Genomic DNA, 21329 nt, shown 5'->3' on the forward strand with positions numbered 1-21329 from the left:
TCAGCCGGAGACACGCCCCCGCCGCCCGCCCCCGCCGCCCGCCAGCGCCGCCCACCAGGGGAACAAACTTCGGAACATTTCGGTTTTATTTCGGCTTTATTTAGGTTTTGTACATTAAGTGTTTCCGAGTGTGAACACGCTCGCTTCATGCCACAGACAGCACTATGACGAGAGAGGAAGACCTGATTCGGATCGCGAAAAGGCTGGACAAGATGGTGTCTAGAAAGTGCATGGTAAGGAAAACATGTTGACACCGAGCGACGCTGCTGGGGCTGTCGGCCGTGCGTGTGTGCGTGTGTGTGTGTGCGTGTGTGTGCGTGTAGTCGTGCACTTTATTCACTTTGACTTCAGACGCAGTTTCTTAGCGCTCCGCTGTTCGGGTGGCTGTGCAGTGTGTAACACACCGCTGTGTTGAGCGCTGCGCAGTTGTGTTGAAAACATGCGCAACAGGTGTCCGCTGCCCTGAACACACGTCGCCCGTGCAGCCCCGTGTCCGCGAAGGACGGCTGAAGCCCCCGGGACTGGGCCGCGGCGGACTGCACACCACGCACCAGAACCACCCCGGTCTCGAAATAACCGCAGGTCCCGCGTTCATGCAGCGCAGATCTGCACAATCCTGGCGCTCCCATTGGTGGAGCCGCGCAGAGCTGCGGACGTCTGCGCTGCAGGAGGGCGACCTGCTGTTCGCGGCCGTGCAAGGTCGTGTGTGGGACTGCGCAAACAGCGACACACTGCACACCAAGTGCAATCTTCATCAACAGCATTATTAGCATTTTAATTCAGATATGAACACAGGAAGCTGCTCCCATTAGACAGAAACACGAATATGGACACTTTCTGTCACTGTCGCAATGCTCAGCCTGTTTCCAGTCGCCGCCCCCGGCCTGCACGGAGACCTTTATGTGGAGCTGGAGGTGAAGGAGTTTCACTGGGGGGGCAGTTGTGTCCGCCACCCCCCCGGATCTACACAATCCCAACCGTGATCCTTCATATTGCTATCATGAAGAAAACCCCGATCTGAAATGGACACAGTCACGTGTCGCTAAACCAACTGGCAACACAAACCGCGTCACAGAGAAACAAAGTTGCGAGTGAGCGGCCCTCTGCAGAGCTGCTCCCCATTGGCTGGCGCTGCTGTCAATCAACGGACCAGTTCCCTTTCTCTGCTTGAGGCGCTTTGAGAACAAGACCCGCAATTAACCACACTGTCCCCCAATCTGCACAGTATTTACTTACAGTAATGTGGCAGTCTACAGAAGTACAATCTGTAGTTGCATTGCTAAAACTGCAGCTTACACAGTAGTTACCCCCCCAACATTGTTAAGCAGGAGCTCAATTCTGAACCAAAAGGAAACAAACACACTTAAACGTGTTCAACATCTTAACTTTAATTGTTAAGTGAAACTAAAACTAAAGCCGGATAATAAATTGAAACGGAAAACTAAAAAGAAACAAGATACAATTAAAACATGAACGAAACGTTTCTAGACTTGAAATAATTAATTTTGACCAGTTAAGTGGGTAATTTATTTAGGTTATGGAATAACATCCCACCCAGCAGCACAGAAGATCCTCATTGTACCTCACTCAGTTTGTGTTGTTAATGGATTATTGTCAATTATAAACTACAGTTATTAATGGTTTCAGTGTAGAAGCCTGACATCACATCTGGATGTCTGTTGGATATTCTGATATTCTGCTGGTCAACACATTACATTCGGATTTCATGCTGTGCCGGGCGTCCCTCGTTAACTGGGATTTTACCTCAAACTGATCTCGTGCTTCGGTTTTTGTGCATATGATTAGGACTCGGGCAGCCTGGTTTCCCTCTGGGTGTCAATGTGTGTGCAATCCTTATCGTTGTGTTTCTTGCAAAGATAAGGATTGAACACACAATGACACCCAGAGGGAAACAGGGCTGCCCGAGTCCTCAGTATCTCGGCCGTCCTCGTGCTTCAGAAGACATCCAAGTCGAACCCGGTCTCCAGTACTCGAAGTGAAGGTCTGAACCCTGGGGCGGGACACTCGATTCCTCAGCGTGCTCCTCCTGAAACGATGACAGGAGCCTGACATCACTTCTTATTCGGGGAGCGTGCTTCACTAAAAGCCAGATTCAGACCAGGTTATTAATATCTCCTGTTGGGAATTTGATTTCTGAATTTCATCCGACAAAGGGCAGCCAAAGACTAATTATAGGCCTCCTCAAAAGACAGCAGCCCTTCCAGCCGTGACAGCGGGCCCTGGGCTCACAGTGAGACGCGGCACTATCAGGGGTTCAGAGAGGATAGATCCACAAGAGCTATAACTAACATGCCTGCATCTAGGTTTGGGAAACTTTCTCTTAGTTCTTAAAACCATGAAAGTGACGGTATTTAAAATTAAATTAGTCATCTATGCGTATGAAGATTGGCACCAAATTGAACAGGTTGGTTCAATTTCAAATTGATTTTCAGATCAATGTTATAGACTTTGATTAACCTTCTTATTATGCAGTATGGTATATAGCAAATATGGTTATTAAGGTAAATAAAACACTGCCTACTTATAACAACCCAAGTCCAAATACTATCTGTCTGAAGGCCTTTACACACGGCCCCAATGGTCTTTTATGTCCCAGCACTACCAGTTTCACTTAGGCCTTAGCTATATCAAACTTGATACCAATCTAAGGGCTGTATCTGGTCGACTGCTATCTGGATCTTTAGCCTAACATTAACCAGAAAGCTGTACAACATTAACTGCAACACTGTTTTCGGGCAGCTTGACAGTAGCGGCAGACGGCTGCTCCGAACTGAATGGAGTAACGTCAGCTACAATGTTCAAATCTACTAACACCGTTCAACTGAAGTTATAGATCAAATACATACAGGACATTGGTTAAAACGATAACATTATTGTTATTGAAATAAGTCAACGTTAGTGAAGTAGTCTACAATAACTTAGTGACCCACCTGAAGTCCCGAGGGCAGTGGCAATCAATCAATAAATTTTTATTTGTATAGCGCCCTTCACAAGGTAGCCACAGAGCGCTTTACAGACTGGTAAGCATACAACAGATAAAAATACATAAATAATACAATAGAGTAAAATAAAAAGACCTTTATCAGTTTAAGTGACCTAAAATAAATTAATTTAAATAAACCATTTAGGGACGGAGGAGACAAAAACAAAACTCCTATGGATGGCATGAAGGAGAAAATGAATCTCTGGGGGTCCACAGCTTAAGGCCCAGGCCTAATGGCCGCTTCCCCTCCAGGCTGTATAGTTATTACAGCAGCAAGAGATCAGAAAGCTCTTAGTCGGTGCTGCTGGCTGTGCTCTCCCCTCTGGTTGGGGGTCGGGGGGTTGGATCATCAACAGCCCTTGGGTGGCATGGCCCGTCAGACCTTGGTGTGGGTGCCCAGTTAGCCCTCCGTGGTGGGGTGCCCTGGAGGAGGGTTGTGCCTCATCAGGCTTCCACAGTGGGGGACAAGGTGCCTCATCGGACCCTCAGAGGTGGCTTTTGTTGGAAGACAAAAAGACAGTTGTGCTCAGGTACTGGTCATGCAGTGACGTTTCTTCTCTTTCCGAAGTCCACAATTTTGCCATCTTGTCTTAAACAATGCGATAATAACGGCCCCCCGCCAGCACGCTTTGGTTTCCATAGAGTTGGCAGTGAAACCTAGCCCATTGTTATGGACACTGGTGACACTACACCATAGTTTGTTGGAAAACTACAGCAAATAATTAACCGTATGTTAATTAGCACACTGGTCAAACATAACACGACACCAACATACGCAGATTGAGCAAGTTTAATCAGGGATAAAAACGATTCCAACAAACACAAAGGCATATCGCACCAACCCGACAGAACAACTGTTGGCTGTTGGATTTTGTTTGTTTGTGTTGGCCATTGTTGTGGCAGTGTGAATTGGCCTTGATACTACTTAAAAAATACTGCTGTCACTACTAACGTTGCCACTGATTTGTCAAGCACAGACAGAGACTGTTGCCCATTCAGTCTTCTCTCCGGATCTGACACGTTCTTCTCATTCACAGGATGGGGCCCTGGACCTGCTGAAGGAACTCAAGAACTACAACATGACTTTAAAGCTGCTGCAGGTACTGACCTCCACCACCCTCCCGTGTCTGAACAACGTCTCTCGAGCATCCTGGATCTCAGAATGAGAGCTGCTTCCCTGAGACATACAGCTGTCGAGGCCAGGATAGTTTTGCTCGCAGTTGCGTGTTCAGACAAGACTGGGAGGCGACTCAGATTACAAAGACGCCGTCGTAATTCTGGGGAGAAAAAAACTAGAATTGAAGCCCTGTTAGGGCTCCAGCAGACAATTTTGCACATCAAGCTTTTCCTGTTCTTAGATAAACAGCCGATCTGTGCTCAGTGTATCTTCAAGTTTCTTAATCCGCCTGGTTCCCGTGAATCATGTTGGCCTCTAGCAGGGTTTCATCCTTCATATCTTACTAACCTCATTGTTAGATATGACATGAAGGTACATTTATTTAAAAGACCAATGCACAAAATGAGTATTTGATTGAAAGGAGCACAGGAATACCATGCTATACCAAAGTACATGTTTCTAAGGCCTGATTGCTACAGGAGAGCAGGAATTAAAATGGTCCAGTGAAGTAAAGCACAATGACGTCAAGCTGAATCGATAGAAAACCACTATAAAACTAAGGTAATACCCAGCAAACCATGTAAATGCTACAGACATATTGAGGTCACTTTAGCATAGTAAACTGGCATAAGGGATATCATGTAAGTGTGAAAGAGATTCAGTTTTGAACATTGAAGAGTCAGTCTGGCCATCGATTTCTCCTTGGATGGATTTTGTACCGTGTGTCATAAACAGTCCCAGCTAGAGAACGGCCAAGTGAGAGGAGGCCCCCGAGATGACTATCTGTGCCACTCTGCAGTGACGCGGGAGGCCCTAATGCTGTTCCCATCCCTTTGTGTGTGTGTTTGCCTATAGGCCACGCGCATCGGGATGTCGGTGAACGGAGTACGAAAGCACTGCACGGACGAGGAGGTCATCGGCCTGGCCAAAATCCTCATCAAGAACTGGAAGAGGCTTCTGGGTAAAGTATAGCTACCACGTATGAGAACACAGCTCCACGTGAAGGCTGTGATTTGGGGAAAAGGAGGCCGTTCGTCAATAGACGAGTGGGTAGATCCAGCAGGAGTACAATGGGAAATAAATGGATTCAGAGGAGTTGTGGTGATTTGTGGAGATGAAACTGAAGTTCTTCACATGTATTAAAAAATATCTGCACTTCTCCACTTTGGGCTGCTCCAGATCCACTCTGTGCTCCGGCTCAAATTAAATAATTAACCGTATGTTAATTATTTGTAAGAAAGGGATATCACCGATTTGCAGCCAGGCTCTGACTCGAAGCCTGTGTCTTCCAGAATCCTCCGGATCTCAGAAAGGGGAGGGTCCGAGCGAGAGGGACAGAGAGATGGCCCCCAGTAAGCCGGTCAGCGTGGGGGGTGCCAGCCAGCCCGCCAAACCCCTGGCGGACAAAGAGGCAAGGTAGGGAGACTGGCGAGGGCGATGCTCCGGTCGTCAGTCGTGCTGCAGTCTGCAGTGTAGGAGTGGGGGAGGATTGACCTTTGTTTTCTTATCGGGAGTAAAAGCACACTGTGACGCTGAATGCGATCTGAACTCGTGCCGTGTTGAAGTGTGTCAGGAGTGGCCGGTTTAAAGACCCACTCCAGGGTGTTTTGAAGCACACCTGGTGCCATTCCCTCTGTGAGAACAGCGCCTGTTTCAGCTGCGTTTTGTTTGTTTCTGTGTTTATGCAGGAGACCCTCGCTGGACTCCAAACCCAGTGCAGGTTCGCCGAAGAAGCACACGAGCGACCACAAGAGAGAGAGGTGAGCCCCCCGTCAGGTGGAGTCATGGTGGGCCGCTGTAGACACACCCCCAGGAAGAAACGAAAACTTTCTTGAAATACTTTAAAGCTGTAGTTCAAAGGCTTCGTAACGTCATTGTGACTAAAATTACTTTAATAGCTGAACCTATAATGTTTGTTTTGTAACTGGGAAATACTTTGTGTTGAAGTTCTATGGCCAAGTCATGTTTTTCTACAATACAATAAGGATTACAATACAATGGATTTAATCATTTAGAACCCTATTTAATATATACCGCCTGTTTTCAAACCAACCAAAACAAACAAGCATCGACATTTGGGTTAACTTTAAAGAGAAACTACATCCTGGTGGGCAGTGAAGTGGGAATACTGAGTGTTTGTGTTCATGATCGCCAAGGGGTTCCAGGTCAAGACCTCATTATGTAAACGGTCGGAAATTTATTTCTGGGCCGTCAGTCAGGGCAGGAAACCCGTTTCAGAGCCGGCTCTTTTGCTTTCCTCTCGTAGAAAAGACTCGAAGGAATCCAAACCTCCGTCCCCTCCGCCGAAGCGGCCGCCTACCGAGGTGAAGAAGGACAGGTCAGGGCCATGGCTTGTGTGCGGTGATGTCATTGTGCAGCTGTGATGTCATTGTGTCACCTGATGACACACACAGACCCAGAGAAGCTCAGCTCAGTTTTCCTTCCCATTTTCTAGAAAAGATGCGGTCGATTCCAAACCCTTCTCCCCAAAGCGGCCGTCACTGGAGATCAAAAGAGATAGGTCAGGCAAAGGAATATGTTTTCCCCCCCATGTTTGGTGGCTTTCTAATCCCGTTCTGGACTGGCTGCAGAACTGCCTTGTGTCTCACTCCTCACAGAGCTAATCTGTTGTGACATTTCCTTCTCTCTGCCTGTAAATAAAGCATGGTGGTGTTAATCGAGTTCCGGCTTGCTCTGAGAGCCATGAGTGGTGTCTGTGAAGAGGAGCATGCTGCCTGTCTTAAATCTGCACAGGATGTTGATTAGGAAACAGTGTATCCAGCTGGCCTAGTATTGTTTCAGACGATTTCCTTACCTATTGATGGCTCTTGGGCTGATTAGGAAAAGGTGTTGGCATGTATGTCAGACATTTTGCATGACCCATCTGAACTCCTGACCGTGTCCCAGATGTCTTGCAGCTTGAAACAGACACGCTTTCCAGGCACCGCTTAATACAGAAGCTGAAACTTTCTGGACTATGTCTGCATGTGCTTAGTGTGGTGGACCAAACCCACAACTTGCCTGGACTTGCCTTTTATTTTTATGAGCTGCTTTGTTTTTGACACGGTGCTGAAGAAACCAAACCTTTTCCCCCGTTTCCAGAAGAGACCCGAAGACCGATTCCAAGCCACTGACGCCAAAACGACCTTTCCCAGACGCCAAGAAAGAAAGGTCAGGACTCGCCCCGGCCTGTGGGCTTTTGTGATCACCTGCGTGGCTGCAATAAAAGCACACAAAACTCACCACGGTGCCCCGAATCCTGCTATAGACTCAGCATCAACTAACCTGTGGAGAGGAGTAGGTTTTAGCACAGAAGTTAATGAGTTTTTCTTTCTGCGTTTCATAACTTCGGCTTACCCGTAACTAGTTCATTGCTTGGTCTGGATGCCGCCCATCTCTGGTTGTTCACAGGACGGTGAAGCCGGTGGATTTCTGTGCGTTGGGTCGAGCTATTGGTCCTAGAAACCCTTTCCCTCTGTTTTCAGAAAAGACTCGACAGATTCCAGATCGCCGCCGGCCAAACAACCGACCCTGGACGGCAAGAGAGACAGGTTGGAAATGCCTGGCATGGATTGTGTGTGTCCTGTGCATGAATACTGATCGGGCTGCACTGCGGAAATTCCCGAGTACAGCTTCTGACCGCTGCCACAGAGCCCTTCAACATCTCAGAAAATAAGTCACTGTAGTCTGAGCAAACTAGTAACACATTAATATACAATTGTGTCTATCACAGCCACTGTTGAGAAAATTCAGATATTTCCTTTGCCTGGGAGTTTGATGAACGGTGTACAAAATGACTGCAGCTCAGTTCATGACTATAGATTAAGGCACGGGTCCAGTAGGTGAGGCCGGTGGGTTTCTGTGCGTTGGGATGAACTCCTGGTTCTTGAAAGTCTTTCCCTCCGTTTTCAGAAAAGACTCGACAGATTCCAGATCACTGCCGGCCAAACGACCGACCCTGGACGGCAAGAGAGACAGGTTGCGATGATCACTCAGACGTTTGTTTTTTCGTGTTTGTGCTGTGTGCCGGTGCCAATGGGTTTGTACTAACAGCGCAGCTCCGCTAGCTTGCACCGCTGTGGTATCCAGAGCTCTGCATGCTGCGGACGGCCAGACGAAGCCAAGGCTAACGATTGCAGCAAAGACTAAGCATATTAAAGCAGGTAGAGAATGGCACAGTTCGATATTCACCACCGAATGACATCTCGACCGTTATTCTGTGGATTCCAGCAACATGCATCTGGCTGTTGGCTTTGCTTGGCCGTGATTGAAATGGCTTGCAAAGGAACCGGACTGTAGATGTATGTGGGCCCAGTGTATTGGCCGATGCGGTTTAGAGAAACTTTTACAGAAACTTGAGTACCCTGAGATGAGTGCAGTGTCCACATACCATGCTTTTCCTGCTCCCAAACGCATGTGGGAGTTGACACCAGATGCCATCAGCTCATCATCGAAGATACGCTGCAGATGAGCAGAGAAGAGACGAGTCGTGCGAGGGATTTCTAAAAACGGGCAACTTAAAAGGCACAGGTTGAGAAGATGAGAGCTTGGTTTCCTGCATATGAGGAGGCAGTGATAGTTCTACTCTGTTTACTGCACACGTGTTCTTGGGCCACTAACCTGGTATTGTGTCTGTAGCCCATCTGCCCTCCTGCCTAGTCTGTATACAAACTGGTTCTTCTCATCACACAGAAAGGACAGCGAGTCTAAACCTCTTCCTCCCATGAAGCGGCCTTCGACCGACGCTAAATCCAACAGGTACGTCACTGCGCATGCAAAGTAAGCATCTGTCTCAGGTTTTCTGTGTTGGGAATGGTGGTAATGCTGGCTGATGGGCAACTACCACCCTGGACCAGCTTTCAGTTTCTTGCTTGATGCTGGTCTTGTGCCATACAGATTGACCGCATGTCTCTATTATCTCCTTTGTTGACAGAAGAGAGTCATCCGATTCTAAGACCGACAGTTCGCCGCCACCTCCACCACCAAAAAAGTACTTTTTTTTCATTATTACTAATTCCAGTATGCTCTAATTAAGTAATTAAGTCTAATGTCCAACTGAGTCGTCCCCTAGAGTGACGATCCCTCCTAGAACAAACCGGGTCATGTGGTTCCAGAGCTTTATCGTTGTTGTTTGGTCTTGGACATAGACTTAGGCCCAGACCAAACCAAAATTTTGACCCCTGAAATCAGTGTTTTGATTGGTTAATAGTAGTAAATTTTATCATTTGTAATTCGCTGGGAGGTCAAAGTTTTACACATACATGCTGGTTAACAAAATCTGCAAAGGGGACGTCTAGCCAGGTATTGTGTGGAATGATAAACAGGGATGGATCTGGGGGTGTCTTTGCAATGGGGGGACAATGTCACACAGCTTTGGGACGTCCCACTCAAGGCTATGTGTGGATTCACCCCTCGGGAGTCTGTGGAGGGCTGGGAGTCACACCCCTCTCACCTGTACTGATGCCGACTCTGGTTTTGTTCGTAGGAGAGACTCAGACGCCATGTCCAACTCCTCACCTCCACCCAAGAAGCTCTCCATCGACATCAAAGGCGAAAGGTGAGGGCAGCCCCCCAGCAGTGTCTAAATAGTCAGCAGCTGCTCGTGCTTTGACGCATCTGATTTGCTGTCGGAAAAACATTGATGTTTATCAGTTATGTTTAACACGGCCACCGGTGAGACACTGGCATGATTTTAATCAGTCTGGGTTATTGATGAAAGGCACGTGACAGGACTACATCGGGGTTAATTTCTGTAGATATTAGGAGGCAAATATGACGTCATTCCGTTGTTTTATCTTACCAAGAATTCCAAGACTTTTGACAAACTAACCTTGAGTAGACCGAGCCATATGACCCAGGTGTTCATCGATGCTTCTCTCGCCCGTGTACAGAAGGGATTCCTTGAGCTCCAAGTCTTCTCAGCTCTCTCCCGTACACAGGAAGGGCTCCACAGACAGCAGAGATGAACGGTACGGTGGTTCCCTCTGCTCTAAATGACTTCTCCCAGATTTTAAGCTGCTATTGAACTTGCTGGCCTTTAGGACCTCAGCTTTACCCCAACCATACACCCTTGACTTCAACCCTTAGAGACCACCACATCGCATTGGGTTTGTGTCTGTTCCTTCCTGATTTTGGCTGCGACTGTCTCTTTCAGAGTTAACAGCAATAAAGGGAAGGCAGAGACCCCGAAAACCCCCACATCCCCCACCAGCCCCATGTCCCCTTCCTTCAGCCCCGGAGGGGGGCCGCTCCCCCCCCACCTGCTGACCGGAGACTCCGTTCGGGACAAGTGTGTGGAGATGCTGTCCGCGGCGCTGCGTACCGACGGTGAGCTGCAGACGGGGCTCGTAAGGAGCACGAGGTAGCGCCAGTGGCTGGGATTGTGGATACTGTGACACCTTCCACACGTGCTAAACTGCCTTTGTTTTCTCCTCAGAGGACTTCAAAGTCTTCGGCACAAACTGCGATTCAATGGCGGCTGAAATCGAAGATCATATCCTTAGCGTGTGTCTGCTAAAACAAACAAGCAATAAATAAACAAAGAAAACGGATTTGTATATAATGATTCAACCCAGAAGTTGGAAGTACATTAACATAATCTCATCACTGGCAATAAAAACAGGTGGTTCAATACAGGGGAAGAGAAGTGAATGTTTGTTATTTCATCACACCATGTTTTCACAGCGGTCAGGGGAAGCCTGTCCTTACAGATCCAGAGTAATGAGAAATAATAAACGCTAAACGTTAAGGCCTGTGCCCAGAAAGGCTTGGCACTGTGCTCAGTTAACTCACCATTTACCTAAGGAGGTCAAAAATGCAAAGAAGTAGGGAAGCCTCATAGAAATCCTGATCTTATCTAAAGTTCAGTAGGAGCAAATGAAAATAGTTTTTTTAAATGATGTACCATTAAGAGTTTGGTTTTCCATCTTTAAATTAAAAAAAGGAGGAGTTTTAAATGTAACATCACATTAGCCTTTTATAAATGTACTGTACGTGCGACATCTCGCGTGTCTTTGCTGTGACCTGACGGACAGTTCCTTAGCAATCCCCCCACATATCTACCAGGAGATCAAAGCTACTGACATGAAGTACAAGAACAGGGTGCGCAGTCGCATCAGCAACCTGAAGGACCCCAAGAACCCCGAGCTGCGCCGCAACGTGCTGCGCGGCGCCATCGATCTCCGCCGCATCGCCAGCATGAGCGCAGAGGTGAGAGCCCGTCTGCACCGCCGGCACACCGACCGGACGCGGAGGGCAGGGACACGGGTCTGACTCAGAGCTCAGGGCTGCGTTCAGACACAGTGACGGTTGGCAGATTTACTTCCCTTTTGATAGCGCACAGGGATGTCAGTGTGTAAAGTGTCCCAAAAACCTTCAACTGCAGCCTCCCTTTAAGCTGTTTAAGTGTTACTGTGTGTTTTCTTCTCTTCTACAGTGTAGTAAACCATGGAATGGAAGAGGGTATACATGGACAGATAGAGATGCACACATTCCAACCGTTTTGTGCGTTTCTCTTATCTTTCAATTTCAAAACAGTTCCCCAAGCGATTGTGGGTCTTGACTTATGACACGGAAACACAAGAAGTCTTAGAACAAAGCTGACTTTTTAAATTGCATTGCTGTGGGTTTGTGTGTGTTTCCAAGTCTCTTCTTCATGTGCTAGCGTGACTAGGTGGGTCGTGTGTGTCTGGGTGCATTGTCGAGGTTAACTCCCTTCTCTCGCTCTCGCTTTCGCTCTCGCGCTCTCTCTCCACACGCAGGAGATGGCCAGTGCCGAGCTGAAGCAGCTGCGCAACGTCCTGACGCAGGAGGCCATTCGGGAGCACCAGATGGCCAAGACGGGCGGCACCACCACAGACCTGCTGCAGTGCGGCAAGTGCCGGAAGAAGAACTGCACCTACAACCAGGTCAGCCTGTGGCCCACAGCGGCACACCGTCCGCCCTGCGGCAAAACTGCCGGAGCTGGCACTGCTTGCGTTGCGCGCAAAGTGCCGAGTTAATTTTCCTGACCTGCATTGAAAAGACTCGGACACGTCCTACACTCACAGTACCTGTCAGCATGCAGGCAGAAGCCCCTTTGCTGCCGTGTTTCCGGTCGTTCCTCCTCCTGGTTTCGGTCCCCAGCTGCCACAGGGTAGAGCAGCGCCTCCTCAGACGGACAAGTCTTCCTGAAATAAACAATGTGCCAGAATTAAGCAGCTTCAACACCCGCTGACACTGATGTTCATATCGAATCATGGCATCGTCCCGTCAGATCTCTTGAAACGTATCCCCCCCAACCCCTAACTCCCACCCATTAAATTGAAGCTTTCCTCCATGTCTTTAACCTTTTCCCCCGTTCCTTTCCATAACCTTGTTGTGATGACCGTGTTGAGCCAGTGACGGGGAGTGTGTGTGGTGTGTGACGCGCGTCTCCTCCATCTCTGTGTGCAGGTGCAGACGCGCAGCGCTGACGAGCCCATGACCACCTTTGTGCTGTGCAACGAGTGTGGAAACCGCTGGAAGGTAAGAGTAAGAGAGAGCGAGAGGTTAAAAATCACAGCTGAATGGGAAGTCAGGAAAACCCAGACACTGCAAGAACCTTCTTCTTCGATACCCAATCAAAACCTTGACCTGCTTGCCCACCGCAAATTACAAGCCTGTGCCCTGTGGCAGTTTGAGTTACACTCCCAGGCTGTGGTCTACTACTAACGGGGACAGGAGGGGAGTTGAATGTGCATACGTGTCAGTTTGCTCGGAGTTACAGTAGAGAGCAGAGTCCGGCTCACTGTGTTTTGGATACAGTTAAGTTTTCCTAACCAAGCTTGACTGGAAACTCAAAGGCTGCCCTGCTCAGTCCCGTCACCCATGTGCGTTTGTTTCCTTTCTTTCTTCCCTCCAGTTCTGCTAAGAGGAAGTCCCGGCCGCAGCCCGTGATCCCACTGAACCCCCCCAGTTTTATACAAATCATTTCCACTGTGTACATACACAAGAGAAGCATCGGCGAGTGAAATACCAAGGCTAGCTGTTGTATAGTGCTTTTAATTTATACTTGAATTCTTAAGAGGAGATTTTTATTTTCAATCGCATGTGCTTCTAAAGGGTCTCGAGTCATTTTAATGCAAGTATAATTTCCCAAGCTAGTGATATAGACTAGGCAAGGCAAGCAAAGGGAGTTGATGGGGGGTGGGGGGGGTCCTCTGAAAACCCAGCAGGGCAGGGGTTCCCCCACGACCAGGGCTGGGAGCCACCGATATAAACAAATTTGACTCCAAGTCTCATTTATTCACACCAGCCTCATATGAAGCATAAAAAAAAATCCCTTCAAATTCCGCGATTTCGGTGCTTCAGATGAGGTTGTTACTACTAGGGCCGTACTAGTAAAGGCCTTCACTCAGATTTGCCGTTAGATCGCCCACTAGAGCCGAGCCCGCATACACTTTTCACCCTTTCATTAACTTATTTATCATTCTTTAAAGAGAGTAACCTGGTGGCGTTCCTGCCTTTATTGTGGTCTCTCTCCTCATCATGCAAAGCCGGTTGAGTGCATCCAGTACAATCCACGCCCGGCCCGCTGGCGGGGGATAGGCCAAGCGAAAAGTTAGATTTTAGAAGCCGAGGCCCCCATTTATCAACATTGCGTAGAAAAAGTTGTAAATTCTGTCATACGGGTGAATTTTAGAGCGTTCTTACGCACAGTGGGATTTATCTAACATGCTACACGACTCGTACCCATACGAGGAAGTAATCAATATTGATCAATACCGATTGAGCGTAATCTCCTTGCTTGTGATCATTTGCATACAGAACTGTCCTCAATTAACCATATATGGTAAGAAAATATCCCTTTAAGAGGCCAAGTGCACATGTGCTGCTCTGTTGGGAAGAAAGTTGCGTAATGGCAAAGAGGGCCAAGAAACTTAATTTTTTCAGACTACTGAATGGTTTATACTAGCTGAAACTAGAAATTAGACATTGTTTAGTTGGTGCAAAGAAATGACTCGCAGCCCACAAGCGAGACATCAGTTCCACCGGGGAGGACAGAGTGACAACACTCTCCGTGTGGACCAGCGCGTCGCCTGCATCATTGGGGATGCAGCTCTCTGGGATCAGGGATGTCCTGCTAGCTGGAGACACTGTAAACCTCCTGCTCCCACTACAGATGACAGAAAATGTCTCCGAGTTGCCCCGTCTCCCTTTTCTACTGCTAGGTTGTGCGCGTAGACGTATCCATGATTTCAAGCAAACGTCTGTATTGGTAAATCTCACACTTAGCTTTGAAATAATCGCATGCATTCTTAACGCACAGATTAAATGAGGGTGCTGGTGCGGCTAGAAAAGGTCTAGTATTCCCACAGCTTTCCCCTCACTGACTGCAGGTGTCGTGCAAAGTGAACCACTGAAACAGTCCTCCGCTAAAACCCCCAAACTGAAACAGAGAAAAAACGTTTCAAATAAAAATCAGATGGAAAACTAGAACTCAGGAAAGTCCTGGATTGCAAATGCTGGAAAATGTATGACTTTTTTTGTTGTGGTTTAGTTTTCTTTGTGGGTTTTTTTTGTATTTTTTTTTTTTAACCAATTTTTGCAAAGTAATTTGAAAAAGATTTGATGCGGATGAGATGACAACCACCTCAAAGCACTAAAGCGGAGGGGTGGCGAGCAGTGCTCTTAGACTTTTTACAGTTTTGTACAAAAAAAACAAACACACAAAAAAACTAAGAATGAAAACAAAATAAAGACCCTTTTAAGTCTGTGTCAGTGTGTCGAGTTCCTCATTTCAGTGCCCAACCGAATATACTCGTTAATTATCAAAGGTTTTACACGTATGTGATGGAAAAACGGGATTTATAGTTTTCAACCAGGTAAAAAATAAAGTCTGAGTCTGAGACAGGAGTCAGGATGGACAACTGTGAAAGTCTCATGTATTGGGCAGCTGGAGAATTTCCACAATTATTCTTGGCTGATAGGTTAAACTAGACATTCAGCCCAGACACACACTGAAAGAACTGCTGCAAAGATTACAATTACCTGAAACTGTAGTGTACTTACCATCTTGTTTTTTTTTTTTATTTCACTGGTGGTCACCGGGAAGAGATGCTTTATCAAATAGATTTTAGAAAGGAAAGGAAAGAGGGGATAGGGGGGAAGAAGAGGGGGTAAGAGATAGAAGGAAATAAAAGTCCCACTTCGGGTGAAAGAAAGAGGTGGAGAATTTTTATTTGAATAGAAAGGTTTCCATCAGACCAGATGTCCTCACTGTAAACGGAGGGAAAATGTGCTCTTGTACAGCTGCCTCCCGTTAAGGTTTGTTCCTATTGGTCTCATATTTCTACACTTGCATGGCTACTGTGTTTTGCACCCCCACAGAGTTTATTGATTACAGAAAATGAAAAGTGAAAGTATTGGTGAGGTGTGAATATGAACACAGATCGGGTGTGCGTGCTGGACAATTTGAATTTTCGTGATAAGACTGACCAGTCACTAGAATCAAACTGGAGATGAGTCGCCTACCTTCATAGCAGGTCCAACTAAACTCAAGACCACACGAAAACAAACAAATCCTTCATTTAAAATTCCTTCCTGTAATGTGTTTTGTCGATAGCCTATCTGCTCATGATGAGAGTTATAAGGCCAGTTGCATTTTTTGATGTTAAATAAGATTGGTCACCAAGTATTGACCTGCTGTAAAAAAAAAAAAAAGTCACCTCTGCAACTGCGGAGCTGTCGCTTTGAAGAGCTGCTCACTTTAACCACAGGCTCATTTGCTTCATCACAAGGAAGAGACACATCGTGCATCACGCTCTGAACAGACACTTTGTTACAGAATGAAACAAAGCACATGAGAAAGCGATTGCAGTTACGGTCAGCCAGAAGACCAATGAGTGGCAGTCTATAGACCTGATTGGCATGCACTATCCATACATATTAAACACACCTCTGCACATATAAAAACATGTTCTAAACAAGGGAAAATAAAATAAAAACCTAAACAAACAAAATCACACACCAGGCACAAACAGGCCACACTTGGACATTGAACCGCAATGCAGGGAAAACATTTGCTCATGTTAAGAAACGCAAAAGATGATTCCATCGTCTGGGTCCATTTGCCATCCGACCAACCTGTCCCTGAATCTAGCAGAATGAGACACTACTATCTTCCCAGTATCCACAGCCGATTGCTCACATCTTTCCATCCGTCTAAGGCAACGCGATGGCTTTACAATTTGGATGAAGGCTTTCGGATAGATAGGCACAAAAGCTTCCAGCTCCTGTTCCCAGAGGTACACCAAAAATGATAAATAAATACATTTCTACCAGTTCGACGACTTAAAATCTGTCCTCCCTTGTGCAAGGGGGACCAGCAGCGTTCCACATCTCCCTCTCCTGCCCTTTGCGAGAGACGCCCCCGAGGAGTGTGGTGAACGGCGCGCCGATGCGTCCGCGCGCCGGAGAGGTCTGCCCGGTGCGGAAGGGATCCCGGCAGCTGGAGGGGAACCTATGGCAGGTGTCCGCCGGCCCCTAGCAGTCGGCCGCAGGGTTGGCCGGCGCAGGACTCTGGAGGAGGGACTGGTAGAGGGGCGAGTTGAGGAACCGGGGATAGGAGTCCCTGTGCATCAGAGCGTAGATCTGCGCCTGAGCCTCGTTGAAGATGTGGCCCGTAGGAGACGCCATGTTCTTGTTGATGGTCTCCCTCACAGTGGCATCAATGCTGACCTGTACAATAGTAGTGAACACCAGGAATAAGTGGACTTTTTATTTTATTTTATTTTTTTAAAGCAAACTGTTGCATAAACATCAGGATCCCCAAATGACGGCACAGGATCCAGTGGTCAACGGAACGTTCCTCAAACAAAATCAAAATCTTTTGCAAATCATGTGTATGTTACAGTTACCGTGGCCATGCGAGTCAATGTAACCCTCAGGAACAGAGGAGACAAAAAAAACTTGCCACGAGTCAAACCCATCTCTGGGGATCCAAGGCCTGAGGGATTGCCTCCCCTCCAGGCAGAGAGGTAATGGTCAGAGGAGTCACGAGGATGGTCAGTCAAGATTTGTATGTGAGGCACTATATAACTCCTGTAGATTGATTGTTTCCTGAGAGGGGTTATGGATGGGAGGAGTCCTACCTCTTTGGGCGAGAGGATGGAGATGTAGTCCAGGTAGATCTGCTTGGCCCTCTCCGCGACGGTGGCTTTGCGCGTCTCAGCCTTCAGCTCCTCGCAGGCCTCCCAGAACAGCATGTTCTCGTCGCTGTGCTCGGAGCGCAGGAACTCCATGAAGACGCTGCGGCCCGAGAGGCTGTCCAGCAGCGCGTTGAAGGACAGCGCCCAGGAGGACACCTCTGTCAGGCTCAGCCGGCCCCTGAGGACGCACACACACATACATACAAGTCACACTTCTCCCCACGAAACCTACCAGGATGCCCCCTGTGCCAGTGTCTTCATTCACCACACCCACCTGTCCTCAGTCCCCGGCAGGCTGCCCGGTGTGGACATGTTGGACACCCTCCTGCTGCCACACATGTCCTTGTCATGGTTCCTGACCGCCAGGCTGACAATAGAGAACCCTGTTAGTAAGTTACTTCATCACAGAGTCCCAATGTGAAGCCCCTGTGTGGAGTCCAGCACGTGGACAGCACCAGCCAGCCCTGTGTCCTAACCTCACCCGACAGACACCTCAACGAATGGCACGGAGGGATTAGATCAGAGATAGAAAGGGTAGATGTGAGATACAGTTGGGACACCCGTCAAAAGTGACTTTAGTTTTCCATTTACTCTGACATAATCCACACGCACTAATTCACAACCTACTTACATACCATACCATGGAGTAATATAGTACAAACTACATTACTACCACAGCACTTTCCCTATGGTACAGAACCGCAGTAAAACACGGTAATATAATACTAGCATAGCTGCTTACAAAGTCATGCTATTTTGGAGAGATGTGCCATGATAAGATTATTATTTTATGAACGTTAAAACCAAGCGTCTGGGTTTGTCTTGGTCTGTCCCGGTGGTCCCAACTGGCAGAACGTCCCCCCCGCAGAGTCTCACCAGGAGCAGCTACAGCAGCAGCACCAGCAGAAGCAGCAGGGGTGGGTGGCCCGGCTGCAGGGGGACGAGTCCGGGCTGCTGTCGCAGGAGGGCAGGGCCCGGGAGGCCCGGTGAGACAGCCGGCGCCTCATGGCAGCTCCGCGTAGCTCAGTGCCCTCGTCCCCGGCATCTGGAACGACATGCACACTCAGCCGCACCCCGACACACCCCACCGGACACCAGAGCCATGGACCCGACTACCACCACCCATCCCTCTTTCACGTGTGACAGATTCTGGACTGAACTCGCGTCAGGTACGTAACTGGACCTTCTAGACTGAACGATGGCAGAAATACTTGCCTGTAAATTGTATAAAAAGGCACATCCAGCATTGCTTACCTCTGGTGCAGACTCACAATAGCATTATGCCATTGTGTACAGTGCCTACAGGAAGTATTCATCCCCCTTGGACTTTTGCGCATTTTGTTGCGTTACAAACTAAAATTTTTATTCTAATTGTTAAACAGAAGTATTCACCCCCCTGAGTCTACTTGGTAGATCCACCTTTGGGAGCAATTACAGCTGTGAGTTTATTGGAATGATTCTTTACCAGGTTTGCACATCTGGATTGTGAACAATTTTGCCAAGTTGGATGGGGGATCATTGGTGGACAGTAATCTTCAAGTCTTGCGAGAGATTCTCAATCAGATTTCAGTTGGGCATGGACTGGACCACACAAAGACATTCACTTTCTTGTTTTTAAGCCCTGTGTCACTGTGGGCTGTGGGCTGTGGGCTTAGGGTCATTGTCCTACTGAAAGGTACATTTCTGTCCCAGTCTGCAGACTGAAGCAGGACCTTACAGAGACAGGTATGTATAATCTGAAATCATGTGAACAACCCCTTTTATTGCACACAGATGGACTTGAAAGAGTCGAGTAGGTTCTGTAAATGAAAGGAGAAAAAAATAAAATCCCATTTAAATGCATTAAAATGTCAGGTTGTAACAACAAAAGGTGACGAAGTCCAAGGGGGTGAAAACTTCCTATAGGCATAGCCAATGTACTGCATCTGCCCAATTATGACATTTAATAAAAAAGGTGCTCATTTTCAAAAGGAGCTACAGGAAGTGAAAATAAAGATTGATTATTAAGGCACTTTTTAGATTATCTAGAAAAGTTGTTTGTACAAATACGACGATATTTTCATAATGCGCAGGCTGAAATGTAGATTTTTTTCCCCCCCTCAAGCACCTTGTGATATGCAATCTCGACTACTTCTCTCAGTATCAATTTAAAGCCCTATCAGTCAGGTGTGGAGGACACACAAACACACAAAATATTAATATATTTTTCCAGATTATTCACCCCACTGGAGGCCTGAATGTGTTGTTGTTCAATTACAGACGTGAAGTGATCAAATCAGTCCCACACTGGCATGAGTGAACAACTGAGATCTAAATATTTGAACCAAATAACCGAACAGCAAATATCAATCATTTGCATTGATACAACAATGTATACGATACTGAATGTAACAGAAACATGTGAATAAGCTTAGAAACCTGTAAACGCTTCTCCAAGACTCCAGGGTGGGACATCATGTGTTCAATGACAACAGAAATACTGGCAAACAAGAAACTAAATATAGTTAAGATGCACAAAAGCGTTAATAAGAAGTCCAAACGTCATCAGCAAATTAACCTGCAGGCATAAATTGAGAAGAGTACATTGATATTCATTTTAATAGTTAAACGACCGATCACACTTAAATACCATTTCCTTAATGTGCATAAACACTTTTACGCCACTTACTAATAATTAACCAAAAAACGTGACTACTTTTAAATAAAACATCTGCATCCTATTCAAACACGACTGTTTTCCTAACATACGCGCAAGATGCGTAAAACCAGACGCGCTACAAAGACGCATCGGAGGGGCTGCGGTAACCCGGTCTGGTGTCTTTCTCTTATAACCCACATGCAGATCAGTTTAGTCCACACAAATACTACAATTAACAATAACAGCATCAGAGCAAAAGGGTTTCAATCACCAAATTATAGCCATGACCACTGGTTTTATTGTGCCGTGTCCAGCTGGAGGCACCACCTGTAACCCACTCACTCACCTCTCCGCTCAAGACCGTCTCCCCGGCACAGGTCCGCCCGCACTCACTCACTCACTCACTCACTCACATCACATGAACACATGAGACAGATCGCACCTCTGCAAATATCAGGTTATTATTACACACACGACCATCGTGAGCAATTCGCTGCTTTGGCGATTTCCAGCGAAGTTCACGCAGCAGCTGCAGAGAGATGGAAAATGAACCGTATCCGACGCGATGCTGTTGCCAGGCATAGTGAGCACCTGTTTCCCGATACGAGGGGCAATTCATGATCTAATTAAGAGCGATCCTTCAATTAAACTTTACTAAAATCACTGCCCTGATTAATCAATGCATCTCCCGACCCAACACCCCCTGTGTAGCTCAATCCAGGGGTTTGTGAAAGAGCGCATTGAAAAGCACGGGTCACCCAAGCGAGTCCAATCCGCTGGTCCCTGATTAATTAATAGAACACAATTATTAATCATATATCATTCGAAAAAGATCTGAAAACCAAACCAAATACAAAAACACACAGTACTTACAGTGAACAACTGGGTCGCAGGTTCTATCATTATTTTAGAAAGTGAATTGTGTATTTGTGTATTAATTAATGCAAGCCTATATTTATTTATTTATTCGTGCATTTAAATAGAAACACATCCTGTATCCCTCTATACGAAAACGCTGCCGGTGCTGGGCAGGTGCGGCGCGCATGCGCACTGACTGCAGCGACCACCAGAGCCAGTGTGCTGGTTCGGGAAGCTGCGCTTGATTCTGCTGCACCTCGCTGGTCTGGTGACACTTTGCGCTTCATTTGCATCGGCTTGCGTTGCTTTGCGTTTCAAACGACACAAATGCAAGACTTCAATGAGCTGTTAATGCATATTTATAATATGAATTATGTACCCTTTCTCAATCATTGTGTTCATTAGGATGCCATTCCCTGTATTCTGTAACAAGGAAAGGATGCTTTTTTTTTTATATTTCCATATGTCGAACTAAAACTACGAAAATAATAGATGTTTACGTATTGTTCTTAATAACAAACAAACAAACAAACTAACTAACAA

At 47.0% G+C, this 21329-nt stretch overlaps 2 protein-coding genes across 4 annotated transcripts; one reads left to right on the forward strand and one right to left on the reverse strand.

Annotated features, from left to right (window-relative positions):
- Positions 1-9: 9 nt before the first annotated feature.
- On the forward strand, positions 10-14856 carry tcea3 (transcription elongation factor A (SII), 3). The gene is made up of 21 exons (XM_066716316.1): positions 10-233; positions 4042-4104; positions 4977-5082; positions 5414-5537; positions 5810-5881; positions 6388-6459; positions 6577-6740; positions 7029-7062; positions 7197-7292; positions 7607-7672; positions 8034-8099; positions 8814-8879; positions 9055-9111; positions 9607-9678; positions 10013-10090; positions 10276-10448; positions 10558-10614; positions 11176-11330; positions 11882-12028; positions 12555-12626; positions 13003-14856. Exons 1-21 carry the CDS (start codon positions 165-167, stop codon positions 13009-13011), a joined length of 1818 nt encoding a protein of 605 aa, XP_066572413.1. The 5' UTR covers positions 10-164; the 3' UTR covers positions 13012-14856.
- Positions 14857-15295: 439 nt separating this feature from the next.
- Positions 15296-20558, reverse strand: LOC136762813 (regulator of G-protein signaling 20). 3 transcript variants are annotated; one of them, XM_066716352.1, is made up of 5 exons: positions 20371-20558; positions 18167-18335; positions 17565-17657; positions 17234-17468; positions 15296-16820 (listed from the first exon to the last, which is right to left on the reverse strand). In XM_066716352.1, exons 2-5 carry the CDS (start codon positions 18295-18297, stop codon positions 16626-16628), a joined length of 654 nt encoding a protein of 217 aa, XP_066572449.1. In that variant the 5' UTR covers positions 18298-18335; positions 20371-20558; the 3' UTR covers positions 15296-16625. The 3 variants fall into 3 exon arrangements, with proteins under 3 accessions (XP_066572449.1, XP_066572448.1, XP_066572450.1); XM_066716351.1 differs by lacking the exon at positions 20371-20558 and adding an exon at positions 20275-20341; XM_066716353.1 differs by lacking the exon at positions 20371-20558 and adding an exon at positions 19709-19851.
- Between the last annotated feature and the right edge of the window lie 771 nt (positions 20559-21329).

The sequence above is a fragment of the Amia ocellicauda genome, chromosome 11, assembly GCF_036373705.1.
Source record: "Amia ocellicauda isolate fAmiCal2 chromosome 11, fAmiCal2.hap1, whole genome shotgun sequence".
Lineage (NCBI taxonomy): Eukaryota > Metazoa > Chordata > Actinopteri > Amiiformes > Amiidae > Amia > Amia ocellicauda.